Below are 20,527 nucleotides of genomic sequence, written 5' to 3' on the forward strand. Positions count from 1 at the left end.
CTCCCTGTCTGCTGGCAGGGCTAGGGCCAGAAGCCAGGTCCATCCATGTCCTGGAAGCCCTGCGTCTATGGTTCACATCGCTTTGATTTGATAACAGAGGGCAGCATATTAAACATTCTTTCATAATGTTCAAACAGTTATCTGTACAATCAGCACGATGCAAGCTTTACGTTTCATTTATGCGATATCACATTTGGTTGTCATGACTCATAAGCGGTTCGGGTCGGGCAGCACCATAGCCCATAAGATGCTGTGAAATGCAACCAATACCGAGGCTTGCGTGCCTAGGAGCAGACAGAACATAGCTGTCATTACAGATAACATCTCCCCACGTACCAAGGGAGGAAAACAGCTCGACGACGGAGCACCTAACGGGCGCGATTTTGCAGCTTGGCCTTCGCAGCTCAGACTGTATGTAATAAATAGCCGCGCCTCCTGTCGAGCAGAAGCTTAGTCAGAAGCCCACGTAAGCTCTCGTCCCTTGCATGTTTTTACCTCGATGAAAGAAAATAGGCTATGATGTTGCTGCAGCTGCCAGAACGATTGGACGGCAAACGGTTCCCAGCCGGTCGCCGCTCACGGCCAACTGGCTGTTCTCAGGCGGGCGGTTTTCAAACCGTTATGTCGGCCAGCGATCGTGACTTGAGAGCCACTGGACTTCCCCGACACTTACCGGCCCTTGCCGCAGCTGAATGCGGCTCCTCAAATCAATGCAATCGTGCCCACTTTCATGTTCTTGACCGCTCACAGGGTCATGCAAAGAGCGGTGCTTGTGGTGCTTTGTGCTTGGTGATGCTCGTGGTCTTCACCACAAGTGCCGTGTACCCACTAACGAGAGAGAGAGAGAGAGGGGGGGGGGAGATATATTTATATATAAATATATACTTTAAGATTTATGCCATTTTCCGCAGGCGTGGCCGAGTGATCAAGGTGTCAGATTTCAATACGTGGCAGGATCGCCCCAAAAATATTAAATACCGAGTCATCTCGGAAATTCCGCAATTCATTTCCTCAACGTGAGCATTGGCGGCGCTCGATTTAAAAGCCACGCGCATAAGGCTTTGTGGACGATACCTTGATTATCATGGCAGTTGAAAACTCCCAAAATAACATAGCACAGCACTTTTCCTGATCACATCATGTATGACACGTTGAGGCAACAATCACGTCACTGCGTCATGTGAAAGAGGAACTCAAAGGTCTAGACGTAGTGTTTGGAAAACCATTCTTTTCAAATTAAGAATCTGCACGTCACCCATGAATGCCACCAGGAGTGCTGGCGTGTACGTGTTCAAACCTGCTGCGATTCAGTGAACTCTACAGTAATATGCATTTGATTCCTGTCAAAATGAGAAAATAGGTCGTAACACTCCCTGCTGGAACATGAGTAAAAGCTTAAAGATTACGTAATCCAGGCACGCAGGAAGGAACTATAAAGGAATTCTCTCCAATGCTAACCAGTGTGGAACTAGTGTCAACATGCATCAAAACTCGACCGCATTCAATGTTACATGTAAGGTGGGATGTCCGTCACACCCTCCTTTTCCCTTTTTCTGTTGGTCGTACGCGGTTCATTGGCAGTTTTCCACTCGTTCAAGTACAAGTATTCGACCCGTGGTGCCACCGGGGCGGTTAACACAGCTTGTGACCGGTACCGAGAGAAGCAACTAATGCTGGGTGCTTGTGCTAATGGGTAACTAAAGAGTTATCTCAGCTACTATTGAGATGACTGCATTCATAAGATGCGTGCATATCATGTCTGATGATGTATAAGATAGGAAGCCAGTTACTTATAGTTCTAGTGAGACTGAGTGGGTGATGACATGCGAGGATGATTCGGTATGATCCTAAGACCGCTGATTACCGTGCTCATGTACCTTGTTCAGTCCGGGCAGCATGTCTGGATGAAGTCTTTCGTGCAATGGCTGTAACCGCGAGGTAAATCCTCGCATTCTGCCGGTTTCTGACGCTGATGACCAGTGCCATGCATTTTGTTGAAAAGCCGCGGTTAGCCCCAGTGTGGAATACGGTGATCGCACCCTGACGTGTTTTGTGACATTTAAGGTCAAGTGCAGATAAATGTGAATGCAGCGACTCGCTCACCAGCCGGGTATTCCGGACGCGTGACACTCGAGGACTTATAACGAAGCACATCCCCAACAACAAAAAAAAACGCTGCAGTCGTGCATGCGGCCGGTGTTGCTTTCAAACTGTGTTGTCACCACCGAACTGTCCCACGACAGGGATGTTTCCTCCTCTGGTGCATGTTGCTTGCTTGCTTGCACATGATATCTGCTGAGCTGCAAGAGAAAGTCCCGTCAGCTTCAGAACGTGCGTCACTCGGCCCTTTCCGTCCGATATGTTGTGGCGCTCCTGTTGTTTACTGACCCGGAGGACTTCCTCGGCCATCTTCCGCCTGTCTCGTTAGAGGCGGCCTGGGGAACACAATCCTGCTGGTGCCGCCTAAATTGCTGACGAGGGACACGAAGGCAATGGTACTCAATTGGAAGTCGGAATCGGATATCATCGAACAGAACTCACCCCATTCTCCGTCCTTTGCGGGAGTCCCCACCCGTCCCCTGGCTCGCCATGGGTGCTGAGTCCACCCGGGTTCCGTGCAAACCCACACAATGCTCGAACCCCCCGACAGCCCGATGGGACCTCCCTCCACGCGACGAGCGACGCTGTGTGTAATCCGGCCATCCCCGGCCATCCCAGGCGCGCGCAGATTGCCGGCCGGCCGTCGCGCGGCGCCACCGTCGCCGGCCGGGATTCCCGGCACGGCGAGCCGGCTGGCGCGTCGTCGCGCCACAGTGCGGGCTCAGTAGAGCGGCGGGGAGGTCGGTGCAGCCGCGCGATCGACGCCGAACATGTCACACAACGGAGTGAACGGCGGCTGGAAACGGCGAGGGCACGACAGTCAGCGACTGCGCGGCGGCGCTGCCGACACGCGGCGCGGCCCCTCACCGGCTGCGGCTCGGCAAGCAGCGCGACCTGGCGCCACTCGACAGCGGCTTCGTGTCGGGCCTGCTGTCGCCGGCCGATGGCCTGTCGCCGGCGCCGGGCGCGCCGCCGCTGCGCTACCCGAAGGAAGCGGTCGCAGCGGCCGGGGCGAGGGCGCGGACGAGCGGCTCAGCGCCGGCCTGAGCGGCCCTCCAGCTGGACGAGTATGAGCTGAGCGGCGCCGAGCGCGGCGTCTGGGAACGCCGCTACCCTGCAGGTGCTGGGACGAGGCCTTCCGCGGCGACGAGGACGGAGACACGTGAGTGCAGCGGGTGGCGCGCTCTTCGGCTCTGCGTGGCGGAGCGCCGACGGATATCTACCAGCCGTGTTAGCCAGCATCGGGCTGGCGTGCTTTGCGTCAGGGTTTAAGGGGAAGCCACGTCACCATTCGAAACATGGCCGAAGGTGGGAACGCGTGATGTGTTGCAGCCACGGCAAGAAAGGCTTTATTCCAGTCATGTATTTCCGTGGATCCTTTGCGTTTAAATCCAGCGGCTAGGCACAAATCGCAATTGGAGTGTCACAACTCGAAGTTTTGCCTGAAATTCAAATTGAGTGCGTTGCGAACGTGCAAATTCTTTTCACGTCATAGAACAATATTGCGTGCTATTGATCTAATCATTTTTACGTGGCGGCCCCGAAGTTGGTGTTGACATTTAAATGCGCATCCAATCCAAATCCAAATTCACGCAAAAAATTTAAAAGAGTTGGCATGTGCTAACAGGGGTTAGTTACAATGCGCGTAAGTCCTGTTCGCATTGTAGGCGTTAACATAACTGGGGAACCAATGAATAATGGATACATAGCTCGAGTTTCATCACTACCACCCCTCCCCCTGCTGTTAGTGTTGGTGATGTGTTTGGCCTCGTTCCGATTTGACCCACATTCGCCTAGTTGTTGTCTTCGCATGCCTTTGTTCCTCCTCGCATGCCCTCCAGTGGACAAGGCTTGTCGAAATCCCCGCCGCGCGCCTCCACAAGCTCGAATGTCACAACCACAAAAACAACGCGGCGGACTTGCGAAACCGCTGGAAAGCTCCCACCAGCGCCCGCCTGACACCCATTGACGTCGCCTGCGTGCGCGCCGGGCGGGCGGCACTGCGCAGCGGTGCCACCACCGCCGGCCGCGCGCCCTCGCGCTCCGGCGACGGGCCTGCCGCCTGGGAATTCCGGGGGCGCTTGCCCGGCGCGAGCCAGCGACCCGCGCTGCCGGGCTTGTACGGCGGCACCGAGGCAGCGCAGGGCCTCGGCCGCCGAATGAGCGCGGAAATCCCAGTCGGCACAGGGCCGGGTCAAGGTCGGCGGCGGAGGCCGTCTGGAGCTGCCGTGATGGCCGGTCATCCCCAGAACGTTACGGTCCGTCCGGCCGGCTGTGCTAGGCTGGCGTCACCGGGATTACGACGGTGGCGCGCGGAGCGGCGTGGGAACCGCGTCATTCACAAAAAAGACGAGCACGGACCACGGACCGCAGGTCCGTGTTTATGGTGGCCAAAGTCCTGGGGAGAAAGACCACGAGCTGTAGACGGGTTCTTCCGGATGGATGATTAATGGCTGCAGCACACAGCACCTGCCGGCAGCGATGAACGGTCTTGCAGTGACCATTGTGGTGCGGCGTGCCCTGCGTGATGATCGTGACATGCTGCGGTTGCGGCCGTGTGACTCGTCGGGTCCCAGGGAAAGACTCCAGTGCCATTTTAACGTTCTCCTTTGCTAAATCATGGGCAGTTGGCGCCAGGGTATATTGCCGGGCCTCTTGATTTGAATTATGATCAGCCAGCCTTTGTCAGGAGAACGGGGACTTAACATGTCTTCAAATACAAAATCCGAGACTTAAAATCCATTTATCTCGGAGTGAGATCTGGCCGTGAATATTTGGCTACTCTCGTCCTCGCGAGCCGTTCCATCTGCATTCCACCGGGCAGGACCTCGCGCGTCCTCTTCCTGCCGCCCTGCTACTCGTATGTACTGCTGCGGGCCGGCTCGGCGCCCGTCTCTCTGGCCGTCCTCGCCCGAGGTCACGTCGGGGTCGCGGTGACGCCGGGTTGATGCGGTCTGTCGGCAGGCCGGCCGGCCCCACCGATAGCCAGCGGACTTTCCGCCCCCTGTGAAAACAGCGGTCGGACAGACGGCTGCCGGTGGAAATCCCGCGGTAGGCTCCGTTCTCACCGGCGACGTTCTCACCGGCGCCCACCGTTGCAGGCACCTTCACCTGGCCATCATCTACGAGTACGCCGGCGTCGCCGAGTGCCTCGTGCGGCTTGTGCCGCACCCGGACTTTCTCAACCTCCGCAACAGCTACATGCAGGTGAGCGGGGCGCCGCGGCTGCGGTGGCACCGAACCGGCAGAGGCCAGGGGACCGCCGGTCCCGATCTGCCGGCGCGGGGCCAGCTGCAGTTTCCTGTGTTCTCGCGGAGCGCCTTGTTGCTGTGGCTGGGTGCAGTTTTGTTGCCTCGTAGTTCAGAACAGGATTGGAAGCTTCCAACAAATTATGGATGTTAAGTAGATTTTTGGGTCCATAACTCCATCCATCCATGCAAATTCAAAGATCTCATGTTAAGTTTCTGAGATGTTGAGAATGCAGTTGCATCGCTGATAAGAGTAATGTCACGTTCCCAGTGTGCAGGAAGGTTACACACATGGTTCAGCGGCGTCTTATTTTTCGTTGACTTTTGGAGAACTCAGCTCGATTTGTCAGTCGGTTGAATTCCTTACAGTGAAAGTAATTTTTCAGAACTATATTTCGGAGAATTATTGAGCCGGCTTGTGGCCTAAGAAATAGTGGCTTGTGGCCTGGGAAACAGGATATGTCGTTCACCGCTCACACACCCACACCTGCCTTAATACCTGCCGTACTGTGGGCCTGCCTGCCGCTCTCAGTATCGGCCGGGCGGACAGCCTGCCATCTGGTGTCGTCCTACACTCACCGTGATCATCCTCGTATATTGTGTCGATATTCCAATGTGCCTGCATGAACGAGAAAAATCCCCGGTAAATAATATTGCCGAGTTGACTACTGACACACAGCTATGATTGTATAGACGGATCGAATGGTTGTAACAGAGAATGTGCCGACAATACCTGGGTGTTTCGCAGTTAATGACGCCACCGATACCTGGCATGCTCTTTCCGCCAGGGGATTCTTGGGCCGTGATGTGATTAGATTGTGTCAGTTCTAAAACTGTGTCCGTCACGGCGGCCCAGCCTGTCGACCACAATCTTAAACTGATTGTCAGATCGCTATCCCCAACCCGGCGCTGTGCTCGGCTCGCAGACCGGTCGTACGGACAGAAATCCCATCGCCGCTTCTTGCCTCATCGGCGGCGGTTTCAGTTGCCATTTACGGTCAGACGCCCAGCGGCGTGTCCGTTGCCCCAGCTGTCTCCTTACGCCGCCCCCGTCGGCAGACGCCGCTGCACCTTGCGGCGCTGACCGGCCAGGCGGCGCTGTGCCGCCACCTCGTGGTGGCCGGCGCCGACACGAACCACCGCGACAGGCACGGCAACACGCCGCTGCACCTGGCCTGTGAGCGGGCCGATCGGCGCTGCGTGCAGGCGCTGACGGCGCCCGTCAGCGCCTGCGAGACGCGGCTGGCGGCCCCACGCTACGCGCTGCCACCGGCCGCGCCGCCGCCGCCGCTCGACGAGTGGAACTACCAGGGTGAGTGAGCAGCGCCAGGTCCGATGTGCCACGCCTGTAGAGGGGGAGGAGCGAGGGGAGGCGAGTGAGCCATGGGTGTCCCTGACAGTCCAATAGGCCGATCAGGAGAAAAGTCCGGTGTCTTTTAATTGGACTGCACAGATTGCGATATCAATGGACGCAAAGGACCGTGGCGGGAAATGTGTCGAGAAATCGTGCGATAGGATTTCGGAGATTGATGAAAGCAAAACCAGCATTTCTTGAAATACACGGTTGGTCTTTTTGCACCTCAGCGCATAAACGACAGATCAGATTCAGATGTAGCTTCTGTCCTGTCTGATTATTATTATTACGAGAGAAAAAATCGTGCGAGAAAACAAACAACCGTACCATTCTGAGACCCAAGATCATTGCATTCAGGACGGCGACCTTGCCCCCCCCCCCCCCCTTCCGCCGCCGCCGCAGTTGACGCGTCTGTCGCCCGCGCTTTTGGTCGCGCTGAATGAACTTCCGGCGGCGCCTTCGCCCATTGTCGGGCGCTTTGTGGACTGCAAACCGCCGCTTTCCCGCCTGCGCCGGGGGGCGTCAGGTCGCGACGCTGAGTAACGCGGCTTTGCGTCACGCCCCCGGTCGCCACGAGCCTGGCTTCCCGGCGCGCGGCGGTACGCCGTACCCGGCACCCCTCCAGATCTACCCGGCCGGGATTACCAGCGCGTGTAAAAACCTCGGACGTGTCGCACGGCCGTCGGTCGGGCGGCGGAGCGTGACTTCGCAGCTTCGGGCCGTCTGCCGGCAGCGGCGTGTTTGTGTTTGCCATGACGGCATGGCTCCCGCCGGATGTCAGATTCGCTCGGCGCCGTCATCGGCGACGGCGGGTAGCATCAGGGCCCGGCGCGGGCAGCGCGACGGTGTTTATCAGCCGTAGTTAGAGCTCGGCGACCTTCATGTGTTACGGCTGGCTGCAGTGACCTCATTCGCCTTGTTCGAGCTGATATGACATGCGTCGGCATGAGCGGGCTCAAGCGCGAGTGTGCTGCGGCCAGTCATCGCATATATCGCCGCCCCACGCCTCGCCGAGTGCAGCTCGAGACAGCGGGGGCGGCCGCGTGGCTTCCCCGCGTTTCACTGGCGTGATTCAGGCCGAGGTGTTGTGTTGTCCGGATCACACACACACTTCAAATGAAGGACCCAGCTGGGAAGGCCTCGACGGAAACCACTCCACTGAAACTGCAGTCACTCCCCCCCCCCCCCGCCCCTCTCCTCGCGGTAATCCTGCCGCGGCAGTTCCAACAAGTAAACGCTGCTGTTTGAATGCATGCTGTCATCGGAGAGAGCATGGGTCAGCGCTTCAGGGCGCCGCATTCAGCGGTGTACAGTTCACGTAGCATTGGAAGCTTTCGCCTCCCCCCCCCCCCCTGCGGCGGCATCCGGGGGGACGCGAAGGACACAGCACAAGGGGTAGCCGGACCCCACAGACAGTTCACACTCTGCAGCGCCACAAAATCCCCTACAAACCATTCATATCCGTGTGACACACACATGATCTTTCATGCATTTCGCGGTTAGTGACTCATCCCTGCGCGCACTTTCAAGCAAAATAACGCAAACGATAGCCAACAGCCAGAGGCCGGTGGTGACATGTCGCGGGCCGGTGAAAAACCGCCCAGCGCTCTGACTGCCGACACTGCGTGCTCATCGAATGGCCGTCTCGTCTGGCCGCCGTCGGCGCCGTCATTGATCGTGACTCGGAGCCGTCTCTGTCCGTGTTTACCGGAACCCGAGGAATCCCCGCTCGCGCACCAACGCCGCCGAAGCGGCGGGATCCCACCGCGGCCTGACAGGAGTGTGACCGCCGCCGGCCGCCGCCAGCCGCCGCCGGCTTCCGCGGCGGGCGCGACTCACGGCGGCGGGATCCCACCGCGGCCTGACAGGAGTGTGACCGCCGCCGGCCGCCGGCTTCCGCGGCGGGATCCCACCGCGGCCTGACAGGAGTGTGACCGCCACCCGCCGCCGCCGGCTTCCGCGGCGGGCGCGACTCACGGCGGCGGGGTCCCATGCGGTCAGCGGGCGATGGGCGGCTGTCTCCGCTGACGCTGAGGACCGCTGGCCAGGGCCCTCGTTCAAAACGGCGACGACAGGGGTCAGCCGGTGGGCGGGGCGCCCCGCGGCGCGGTCGGCTGCCGCTCGGGGCCGTCAGCCGCCGGAAACCTCTCGGTAGGCTCGCGTCCCGTGCCTTATCTGTTCCGGCTCCTCGCCGGCTTGGTGCCAGCCGATCAATGATCAGCGATCAGTGGCGCCGTGCGACTGCGGCGGCACTGGACGGTCCTCGTGATGCCGCACGCGCCACGGCAGTTTTCGGCGTCGACGCGCCTCGCCAGCCGCTGGCATCCCCGGCATTTCCGTCGAACGCTTCCGGCGGGCGGTCCAGCGCGTCAGGGTGTGCGCGAATTGTGCGAACGGCCGCGGACTGGGCAGCGCGCGGCGCGGACGTGCGTCCGGTGCCGCCTGCGTCATTGGCAGGCCGCCCCCGGGCCGCCTCGCTGGCCGTTGATGCCACGAGCAACGTCACACATACGGGGGCGTGGAGCGTTGCCGTGATTCTTTCATCTGATCGTTCGTGGCGTGTCTGGCTATCGCACTGCATGCATCCCCAGGCAGTCGTGGTTGGCTCCAAATAACAGCAGTTTCCATACAATTCCTCAGCGGACACAAATCGGTGGCCCACGCAGTGGCGTCCAGTGACGTGCGCTGCGAATCTGGGATAGTATTGCCGCGCGTTCTTTTGGTGGTCGCTGCAACGCAGTTGGATTACACTCACTGCACATGTAAGAACGATATCAACGCGCGTCTCCCGTCGCGCCACTCGTCGTTGCCGTCCTGTTTGCACTACACTACCCAGGGCTGCGAACTGCATTACTCTCAGGTGCATTGGGAAATGTCGGGGGTCATGCAGGCCACGACGACCCCGTACCACATCAGTGGACCCTCGCGCCGAGGTACGGGAAGGCACAGCAGTCGCCACGACGCAGTGCAGCGGCCGTCGCCGGCGGAATTCCCCATAAGTCGTGGAGCCATGCGGCAGCGGTTTCAGCCTCTGTCTCTGCAGCCGTGGAGAGTGTTCTGCGGGTTTTCACGGCGCTTTCTCCGCGACCATGTCTCGGCTTGACCCGGCACCCGTTCCATGGCGGCGGCGCCGGTGTGGTAACGGTGACCTCTCTGGCCAGACCGCACTAGTCACCGGCGGCGGACAGTCCGGCCACCCGGCGACCGGTCCGCCGGTCCTGAGTCGGCCGCTGGACTCTCCGACCTCTTCGGACCGGTGCGGTGTCAGAGGTCTCAGTCCCCCCCCCCTCCCCTCCCTCGGCCGGGCCGGCGCCGCACGCTGATCCGTTCGTCGGAGCGTGCAGCGGCCGGCGCCACATCAGCTGATTTCCCGCCACTGCCGCCGTCGTCACCGAGCGTAGCGCAGTAGGCTTTTGGCCGCCCGCCACCACGCCGAACTTCCCGTTTTGGTCCGCGGCGGCGGTCGGCGGGCGCCGTATTTCGGGCACGGTTTTCCCGATCGTCTCCCGCCAGCGTGGCTAAACTGGGCCGGACGGCCCCAAAATACGACAGCACGCTGTCGCTGAATCAGAGATGGGGGCATCCGACGCTTTGTGACCGGCGTGGAAGCTCCGCGTCGTTTCCGACGACGGTGGGAGTGCGCTGAGTCATGAAACACCCCAGCGGGATAACCTCTGCTGGTGCTCCTCACGCATGGTCCCCCCCCCCCCCCCCTCCCTCCCCCTCCACACCCCTCGCCGCCTGTAGGGGTGAGATTTGCCCGTGATGCCGTCAGCGAAGACCACCACGACACTGACGGGATAGTGAATACGACTGACGTTCGGCAGAACTCCAGCGCAGCCTGCTACTGCAGGCCGCTGATCTGCCTTGCTCGTTCCGCTAGCCGTCTGCAATTTGCTGTCTCTTTCTTTACGCTGGGGTGATTCTTAACGAAAGGAATGAATCGTCAAACGACGACGAAATGGAGGCTTCGACGTTCGCTAGGGTCATATGATTTTGGCGAGGCGTGGGCTGCCATAAGTTGGAAGGGCGGTAACGCGCTCCAGATCCCGTTTCCAACGTTCCAGATCACCCTGTGATTATCCGGTCTGTTTATGTGCGGAGCCGGTCGGAGTTTCCGGGGAAGTTAGTCTGTGACTTCACGCTCCGTCAACGTCGACAGGGCCGCCAGCATTTCCTGCAGCTCCTCTCCGCGAACTGAGGCGGCGCGTGAAGGCGGCGTAACCGCTATCCGGCCACACCTCTCCGTGTTCCTGGAGCTCGCCTCTCTCGCTCTTACTGGCTCTTCTCACGGGCACCCAATTCGGGGCATCTGGTGCGCCTCGTCGGTCGCGGCGCGGCGGGCCTCGACTGCGGCGGGCGGGGAAACACGGCCGGATGGCTGGGGTGGCCCGTCGGCCTGGCTGGCGCGACCTGGGCCAGCCCGGGCATGATCACCGGCATGATCGGGACCGTCTCGGCGCGGCGGCTCGAGGGCGCTTCGTCACGGCCAGACGGGGCGCCGGGTGGGAGCCGATCTTTGCATGAGGTGGCGGCTCGCCTCATCGTCACGTCGCGGCAGTGCATCGGTGTAACGCCCCCTCCCTCCCCCCGCCCGCTCTCCTCGAAAAACGCGTGTTTGCGAACCGTGTGATTGGGGAGACACCGTCGCAGCATTTGGAGGCGCATTCTCCTGCTGAAGCCTTATTCTCTCACGTCGGTGGCTGCGACACGACGCCACTGCTGAGCCTGTGCTATAGCAGATAATCAAGATCCGCGCCAAGAATAGAGGGTGATCTACAGCAGGCCGCGGTCGCCCCCTCCTAAGGGGAATTCATGGGACAGTCTGACATTGCTACTATTGGACAGCGGCATGATGGCGGATCCGGCTTAACGAGCCGTCCTGCAGCAGCCAATGACAAATGCCCAGCACACGTCACGCTCCGTGTTGTCATGGCCACCGATCTGGGCCCAAACCTCTTGACATCTGCACATTGACATGTCGACTGTAGTCGTCGTGATGCCAGTGGGAGTTGGCAGGGCCGTGCCTGTTTAAAGCATCTTTTAAATAAACAAAGTTTGCGCACTTCTGCCCGGACGTAGTCATCAGGAGCGCGTTTTTCTGCTCGACGGAACCTCCCTGCCACTCCCATTCAGTTCAGCTGCCAGCGGTCTGGACACCACAGGTGGTCTGAGTGGCATTCTGTCCAGAGTGTCTCCGGACGCGCCTCCCGGCCGCCGGCTGCGGGAAGCCCACCACTCGCATCCTTCCGACGAGGGTTTCCCGGCCCGGGCAGCGGTCTCGGGCCGCCGCCGGGCCTGGCACCGCCCTGCCCTCGTCCGGGACGGCCCGGCTGAAACGGCCAGGAGGATCCTGGACGGACCGGTGCAACGAGATCCGAACAGGATCGGTACTCCCGGACCGGGTGGGGCACGTGACCTCGGCCTCGGCGTGCCCTGGCCCCGTTCGGCTCCTGTCACCTGTTCGACTCGATATCTTAATGAGGATGAGCACGGGCAGAAACGTTGCGTAATGTGACGTAGGCTGCTTGCGAGCCCACGGCTGGAAAGCCAGTCCCAAGCGTGCTTACTGTCGATCTCCGATGCCCATCTTCACACGTCATCAGTTTTTTTTTTTGCGAGCGGCCAAGTCTGCGTTGACGTCAGTTTACGGCCACGCTGGAAGCTGCACGCGCAGCTGCCTGCCCTGATCGACTGTCCATCCGACAACATGCGTGACTGGCTGACCGTTGACCCGACAGCGTACGTGACAGACCTCTGCGCCTCCGGCAGGTCTGAGCTGCCTTCATCTGGCCACGCTGGCCGGCGACCTGGAGCTGGTGGCGCACCTCGTCTCGCACGGCGCCGACGTGGCCGTGTTGGAGGGCAAGAGCGGCCGCACGCCGCTGCACCTGGCGGTGGAGACCGGCAACATCCCGATGCTGCGCCTGCTGACCGAGGCGTGCGGCGCTGACGTCACGGCCGCCACGTACGGCGGCCTCTCCTGCTACCAGCTGGCGCTGCTGAACGCGCGGCTGGACGTGGCCGAGCTGCTGGAGTCGCTGGGCGCCGCGCGCGAGCAGCTGCCCGACTCGGACCCCGAGCTCAGCGACTCGGAGACGGAGGTGAGTCTTGAGGGGCTGGTGGTGCGCGTTGCGCGGATGGAAGGATAAAGGAGCTGGGAAAGGACGCCACTTTTTTTCCAACTTATCGTTCCTAGACACGGTGGCGGTTATGAGCGGGCGCTTGCGTCACACTGGTGATGTGTGTGTGTGTTTGACTCTTGTCGATTAGTGCAAACACGGTGCGTACAAGTGGTGGGTAGTGTAGATCCGCCTATGCTGACTGGCCATGGAGGCGTTGTCTTTGTCGTGGAAGTTGTCGATTCGCTGCCCGATTCGTTACGACCTTTTGCAAGTGAAGCTGCTCTACATTGCACAGCAGACTGTGTGTTATGTAAGCTAAGCATCATGCGCGGCGCTCATTCATGCCTGACCTAACCGGTTTCTTTCCTTCCGGCTCAGCTGTTTCTGAAACCGGAGGATTTCTTCTCGGACATCCGGATAGGCGGCCAGCCGCTGCTCGCAAGGCCGTGAGCCGACCTCAGAGACAGACAGAACATAGCAGCGCCGGACAGCCCTGCCAGCGCAGAGGCTGCACGGCCCCACAGTTCAGGGCGTCAAGAACGCGCGCCAGGCGGAAGAAATCAGGTCGCCACTGGTGCTGAGCGGACGGAACTGTGATGCGGACCGCGCGGACGGAATCAGGTCGCCACTGGTGCTGAGCGGACGGACCTGTGATGCGGACCGCGCGGACGGAATCAGATGGGCTGGTATGCCCACCATGCGGACTGGTTCGGCCGGCCGTCAGCGGTAGCGGGAGCCGCGTGGGCGGACCGGGCAGGCGGCGCCGCCAGAGGTACTGGCGTGAAGAGGAGCGCTGTCTCTTGTGTGGCGTGGCGACCCAGCCGTTGTTGAGGAGTGAGATGGTGCCCCAGTATGCACCTACGGTGACCGGCCGTGCGGGAAGACGCAGGCCCCTTCACTGCTCAGAGAAGACACCTGCCTGGCCGTAGGGTCTGTGTCGAAAGACGCACGGGGCGGGGCAGTGTCGTTTGGCTGCTGGCTGTGTGGCCCAGCCTGCCGCATGCCCGACAGGTCATACAACACAGGCATGTGAGGGTCAGATCCCTTAAAGAAAGACGAGGCCAGTTGAGGACGGCGTGGCTCCGATAAGCCATAGTGAGATGTGTCTGTGTGCGTGTGGAAGAGGGTGAGGATGAGGCTGTTGGACGTTTCCTGCGATGTTGCGTGGTGGCCGATGTTCTGGGGTCACTGAGTCAGTTTGGAGGAGGTCACTGGTCTGTCACTGCAAGCCTGCCTCGACGAAGGGCCGCCCGGCCAGAGCCGATCTCACGGGAAGAACATTCTCGCTCGTCATCCTCTCACGTAGCATGCGTCATCTCTCACCGTGAATACTGTAGATATTCACTCGTGTTACCTGTATGTTGATTTTCTTAATCGTGGTGTAAAAATGGGGTCGTTGGGTATTTCGACGAATGGCAGTGCTATTTCATGATGACCTGTGATGTAATACATGTTCACGGCCACGCCGTGGGGCAACTGATGGTTCATATACGGAGGATCGTAGAGCATAATGAGCTGATGACGAGGCCGTCATGAAAAAATAGCAGGCAGGCTTCTTACTGGGATTTAAAGTGGGTGAGCCGCCGGAACGCACTATTTCGGCATCAGGCCTACATGAATCGTAGCACGAATTCGCAACACAGGCAAAAGCGGGCACATCGCTGACCTGTAGACTCATTAGAAACGGTGTATGTTCTCTCTTCGGAGGGTTTCTTCAACAACAAATCGACCATTTGCCCTCACACTGAAAGTCCAGATGAACCTGTCTCTTTACCAAGATCTTTGTGCTGTCGGCAATTGAAGGCCTACACATATAAGGTGACTTTCCCCGATGTGATCCCGATGTACCGACAACCGGCAGATAACCGTCATGGTAGTCACCTCATTCACGGTAGCTTCTCGCGGCAGTCTTTTTGCACGACAAAAATGCAGAGAAAAGAGAAAAGAACACTGCAAGCATGCTGAAATTGATGGTGCATGATCAACGAGTGTCCTCTCCACTGGCACTATTAAAGCCAGTAAGCTTTGAAACACTTTATTTTGGGCTCCTTTTTTCTTTTTTTTCAACAGCTAGAAAGCATATTTTAAAAGTTAAAAGTTAAAAGAAACACCACATCAGCTAAAGATTTGGAGCGGACAGGCACCGGCCCCCTGCCACAACTACGCCGTAATATCCCGTTAGTTTGGACCTTAGGTGCAGGAGCTATGACCCCCCTGCCACGCAGTTACGGACTATGCCATACTTACACATACATAATCGGGGAAAGGAGGGCAATGTGCTAAAAAAAACTTGCAGTGCCCAGATTGGGGCAGGTTTTTCCCAAGACTTCAGAATAGACTTGGATCATGGTGCAGAATGGCACACTTCAGGCTTCACAGCCCGAGCGGAACTGCGTACCGTCGCGTGATTTCTAAAAGCACTCAGAGCAACCTCCATGTAGCCATAATGGTCATTTATGGACGTTTTTGATTTTTATTCGAAACAGATCAAACTGTTGAGAATGGTGGGGACAGCTGACAGTCTACGTTGGAACGAAGAGGCACACACACATAAAGGCGACCAACCAACCAAGCAGCAACAGATCGGCAACCCAATTTGGCAGCTCAGTAACTACGACCAACCGGCTCATACCTACTACCCTCTGACCAACCAGCGCAGCGCCTCAAAGACAGCAGCGAACCGTCCGGCGCCAGCACGCCCGATCAAGCTGTCGCCAAGAAAGAGTCAAGCCCAGTAGCCGCGAAGCTCCTCGATGAAACTCTACTGAACAGGTGCATACTGACCGCCTACAGAATCCTTGGCATTACAGCGCCCATTGGCAGAGAAGGGCTCCTATGGAGCTAAAAGAGGCTGGCACCATCATCATAAAACGTCTGATTAGTCCAAGCCACTCCGAACAAGGCGAACGACACCACCAAAGCAAGCAACATCACGGACAGGTGCAAAACAAGTATTCTAACTTCGAAGGTTACAGCCATGGCGAACACATTATCGAGTTCATTCTTCCCAATGAAGTGGACGCAACTTTATCAAGCCCAGGGGCCTGACTAGCCAGCCATCACGTGCAGCCGAGCTGTACAGAACTGTTCAACCCAACGACGATAAGCCAGGGGTTCCCCTACAGTCACAGTGGGTCAAGTGGCCCTGCTTGTGGACCCTCCCCCCCCCCCCCCACGGCAGCCCACCGGAGGACATTATCAGACAGCTGTCACAGTTTGTGCTAGCCCATGTGAAGACCGCCGAAGAGGACTTGAACCGCTTCCACGACGAGGCAACCTCCTCCAAGAGTGACCAACGCCGGCGGCGTCGTCCCATTCAGCGTGAGCCCCGTTAATGTTCCCGGGAGCGTCCAGACCGTAGGTAACAGCAAGTCAGCGACCAACCTCCGCGGCCCAAATGCCGACAAAATCCGTGCACATGGTGTGAACAGCAGCAACGCTGAATGATATATCCGTCACTGACCGACCAATAAAAGCACGCGGTAGAGCTAGGAACACTTCTGACGGATATCCGGCATTGCCATACACAGGGATGTGTCTCGCCGTCCCTGGCTACCATATCCAAGGGGCTCTTCAAACGGGCTTCTCGCATTCTGCTTATGGCATGCTCTCCTTTTGGACTTGTCACAAAAACCTATTAAGCACATCTCTTCAGCGTTTCAACGATGGATATTCCGACATATGCTATACCGTAGAGGCCATGTTACATCCCGTTAGTGCACACCGAGGTTACCGTTCAGTCCGAAGGAAAGCACGGCACGGAGTTTTGTACTAAATCTACATCGCCAGACATAATCACATACCGCATGTCTCAAGGCAGGGAAAGCAAATGAGTGCAGTCATGCTTCCTTCCCATTCTAGCAGAGCCAGATGCAAATTTATGTGTGCCATGCGAATCTGAAGCCTTATCCCTGACTTTTTCAAAAGCAACGTTTACTCGATACATCTATTTCGCAATATGCATCCGCTGCTGCAAGACAAAGCCGTCGGCGTCGACATCGTTATCCACGGGCGATGTAAGCGCATCTGCCAGCCTGGTATTGATCAGCCTCGCCGGTTCTGGGCAGTGCAGGAGTGGCCTTAACAACCAGGCAGTCTGGATCAATCGACAGTCACGAATCCTGTCAGCCGTCAGCCAGCAGGGTGCCCGGGCGGATGCTGTGGCTGCAACGCCTGCCACTCTGGCTTGCAAGGCCGCCGTGGCAGCGCGGACGCCGTCCGCATGATGGCCGACAGCTCTGCGCTGTATGCTGCACTGCACTGCACTGCATACTGCACACTGTACATGATGACCGACGGCTCTGCACTGCAAACCGCACATGACGACCAATGACTCTGCACTGCACACTGCACGTGATGACCGACGGATCTGTACTGCACACTGCGTACTACACATGATGGCGGACAGCTCTGCACTGCACACTGCATACTGCACATGATGACAGATAGCGCTGCGCTGCACACCACAGCCGGCTCCGTAGTGGCCGCTGGGAGGATGGTCCGTCCACAGTTACTGGACACTCCTGCGACGCTGTGCACTGAATTGGCACGCCCTGGGGTGTGAGCCCTTCCAACATCAGCCGGGTCAGGCCTAGTCAGCCTGTATCAATGTCGAGCATACCAGCATACCAGGGACTTCAGGGATAGAATATCGGAGTCCATATGCAGTGGCTCACTTCGGTAATTGGTTTCCAGATAAGAAGTGTTTGGTTTCAAATGTCACGTGGTTTTCGAGGCACGTATGCATTTTTGAAAGAATTTCAAATGTCATCTAACTTTAAAATAAGTTGACTATCCAATCCATTTTATGTCCATGCTATCAATGAACAATCAACAATCCCGGATGGGACCCAGCTGGCGTAACATTGGGAAATATCTTTTTACAGCATTCAAGCCCTTCCGTACGTTTTGAAAATGCATATCGGCGCATGGTTTTATTTGGTGGGCTTTCCGAGAAATGAAGTCTGAACGGCAGTTTGTGCAACTGGTGCATCGTGACGTAATGATATCTCAATAAATGAGTCAGAAAGTTGTAATTTGCAACTAGTTCACTTAGGTGAAGTCCCCATTCCAGCTTTCGATCTTTCCATAATTTGTAAACCGAGGGACAATCATGCTGAAGGAAATGTATTTTCCTTCTCTTAAAGATCCACGTATATTTTAAGTGTAGCCTGAGAGGTCAGGTCAAACCAGGTTGTTTTGTTATACATGACCAAAACTTTGTTCTAGCAAGTAGCCAGTGTGTTGTTCATTCCATTTCTTACGTGAAGTGATAATGTAAATCGTCAACGTCACTTTTATGTCCATGCTATTGCCATAATAATTGCAACCTTGATGTTTCCATGGCACAATTGATAGCTTTATTATTTACAATGGCATGGCTATTATGGTAATCCGCATAATTTTGCCATTTCGAATATTTTAGTGCATTTATCTTTATAATTGGGCACATAAACATTGCCAACTAAGCTATTTTTGATCCGGCAAGTTCAGCTTACGTTATCACCGATACAGCTAGAGGAAACACAGCATGGCGTTGCACAAGGATACAACAGCATCGATGGTGGGTAGAAGATCATGTAATAAGCTGAGGCAGGAAGAACCATGTGAGTAATATAATGTCGAAAATATTGCATGAAAAATGGTCATGAGGCAAAGCATGACAAGATGCAATACCTTGTTATAATGTGATCTTCAAAAGATCGGAAGCAGGGCGTTGTACGCCAGGATCGTGCATAAACAACAATCCAAATAAAGGCGTAATGACAAAACTATCAAAAGACGATTTGAATGTCACACGGGTGCCGCAAATAACAACTATTGCTCCGAATTAAACACATCCGTGTTAAAGCTCCTGGGGCATAACGTCCAGCGTGTGTCGTGAAAGTCTTGTGCACGACATGAGATGAGTCTATTTCGAATACGAATAGACCGCAGGCATGCCTTCCGAGAACCTTTCGCTGATTGGCGGAGCTCTGGCATGATTCACAGGAGAGTCCGCTCCGACGACTCAGTTGGCTAGAGCGCCTGCCTTCCGATCCACCCATTCGTGCCGAGGTGGGTCCGAGTCGCTTTAGTTGCTCGCTATTCATCCTTGACAGATGCGGTCTGCGGTCGGTGGCATCGGCCACGCCAAAGGTCAAGCGACGTCAGAGAGCGGGACGGAACGTACCGACCATTGCGACACGGCACCTTCGCCTTGAAATTCTTCCGTTGACCTGGAATTGCACGATCGAATAGTAAGGGCCAGAGCTCACACAGGAAACACTGCGTAGCGCGAGCTCTAATCCAAGAAATCGAGTCATTCAAAAAGTTCGAGATAATTTAAAAAAAGAAAATATCAGAATAATCAGAGGTACGAAGCAATCTCGGTAAACCAAAGTGTCGCAAACACAGTATTTTGGTGAGCAGGCTAAGTTAACCAGAGCTTTTAAGATTCAAATATTCGTGGCAGGGCTGTAGTTTTTTATTCAGTTGGCAGGGGCAGCCCCCAATTTTGGCTTCCAGCATCCCCTCCCCCTACCGCCACCCCGCTTTGCAAAAAAATGGACCGAATTCGAGATGACGAACTCGTCTTTGGCATATTTTGAAGATAGGTTAAGTCATTTTTCACTGTTCAGGCCCTCAAACTCATTTTGCAAAACCACACTCCGGGCTTAGGCCCAGTGGCTCCAAATTCACGTACAAAAGCATGATGCAATATACAGACCCCTGAACACTTCCTGTGCCATCCAGGCATCCAAGAAACTAGAAAAATCTCCTGACGGTCCGTCTTTTGTTTGTTATTTTTGCATGGATGAATCGACGTTTTGCCTACAATTCTGCAGCCTGTATCATGTGACTCATTGGGCCCGATCTTTTAGACAAATCTTGTCTTACCTTATGCACCTTCCCTCCCTCTACCTTGTCTCATGTTTCCTTCAATGTAATTTACCAAGTTTCGCTCACCGTCAGTTTGCTCAGAGTTGCGCAATAAGATTTTTCACTGATCTACGATGATAAACTTCTATGCCCTCTGCTGTAACCAAACGTTTGCCCTCACCCTGATTAGCCGTTTTTCCTAACGAAGACTGATAGGGGGGGGGGGAATACGAACCAGGGCGTTTCCAAACTAATCAAGATGGAGCTTTACAGAAAAAGAACGGTGGATTGGTCTTGACGAAATCTCGTGAATGGTGCTAGTTTTCACATTGATATTCCAATAATTGTCCCCATCATTGCATCATGACCCCAATTTTTCAGAAAATCGCACTTATTCAGCTTTACGTCATGCCTGCGAGACCATGCCTTGTGGTGACGCGAAACTTAAACAGGCGCATTCAGTGTTCCATTTCAAGCACATTGGTGTGCATTTTCATGGATTTTAAGCATACTTTATGAGCGCCCTGGTGGCCGGTTGAATACCCTTTGCTCGTCTGCGGGGGGGGGGGGGGGCAATTCGATGCCCTAACCTAAAAATCAAGATAGCTAGATGCACCAAATTCACAGGGTGGGTTGGCCTGTATGTCAACACACTTGTGTCAAAATGTGAGGTATATAGGCCATGACCTTTGGGTCAAATGAAATTACACAAGGTCAAGCTCCAGATTGGTGTCCACAGTGCGCCCAGACCTCATGCCACCGACGTGAACCTTGAAACCTGTTCTCGGCTAAAGGCCAATTATGCATATTTAAGGTCATTGACCTTGTTTGAACTTACG

The 20,527-nt window shown here is 56.5% G+C and overlaps 1 protein-coding gene across 1 annotated transcript; it reads left to right on the top strand.

Annotated features, from left to right (window-relative positions):
- The first annotated feature begins 2,870 nt into the window (after positions 1 to 2,870).
- On the top strand, positions 2,871 to 14,591 carry LOC119099097 (NF-kappa-B inhibitor cactus). The gene is made up of 6 exons (XM_037222168.1): positions 2,871 to 2,905; positions 3,221 to 3,262; positions 5,202 to 5,307; positions 6,408 to 6,660; positions 12,475 to 12,806; positions 13,206 to 14,591. Exons 1-6 carry the CDS (start codon positions 2,871 to 2,873, stop codon positions 13,275 to 13,277), a joined length of 840 nt encoding a protein of 279 aa, XP_037078063.1. The 3' UTR covers positions 13,278 to 14,591.
- The last annotated feature ends 5,936 nt before the right edge of the window (positions 14,592 to 20,527 follow it).

Source organism: Pollicipes pollicipes, unplaced genomic scaffold, assembly GCF_011947565.3.
Source record: "Pollicipes pollicipes isolate AB1234 unplaced genomic scaffold, Ppol_2.1 Scaffold_2555;HRSCAF=2994_pilon_pilon_pilon, whole genome shotgun sequence".
NCBI lineage: Eukaryota > Metazoa > Arthropoda > Thecostraca > Pollicipedomorpha > Pollicipedidae > Pollicipes > Pollicipes pollicipes.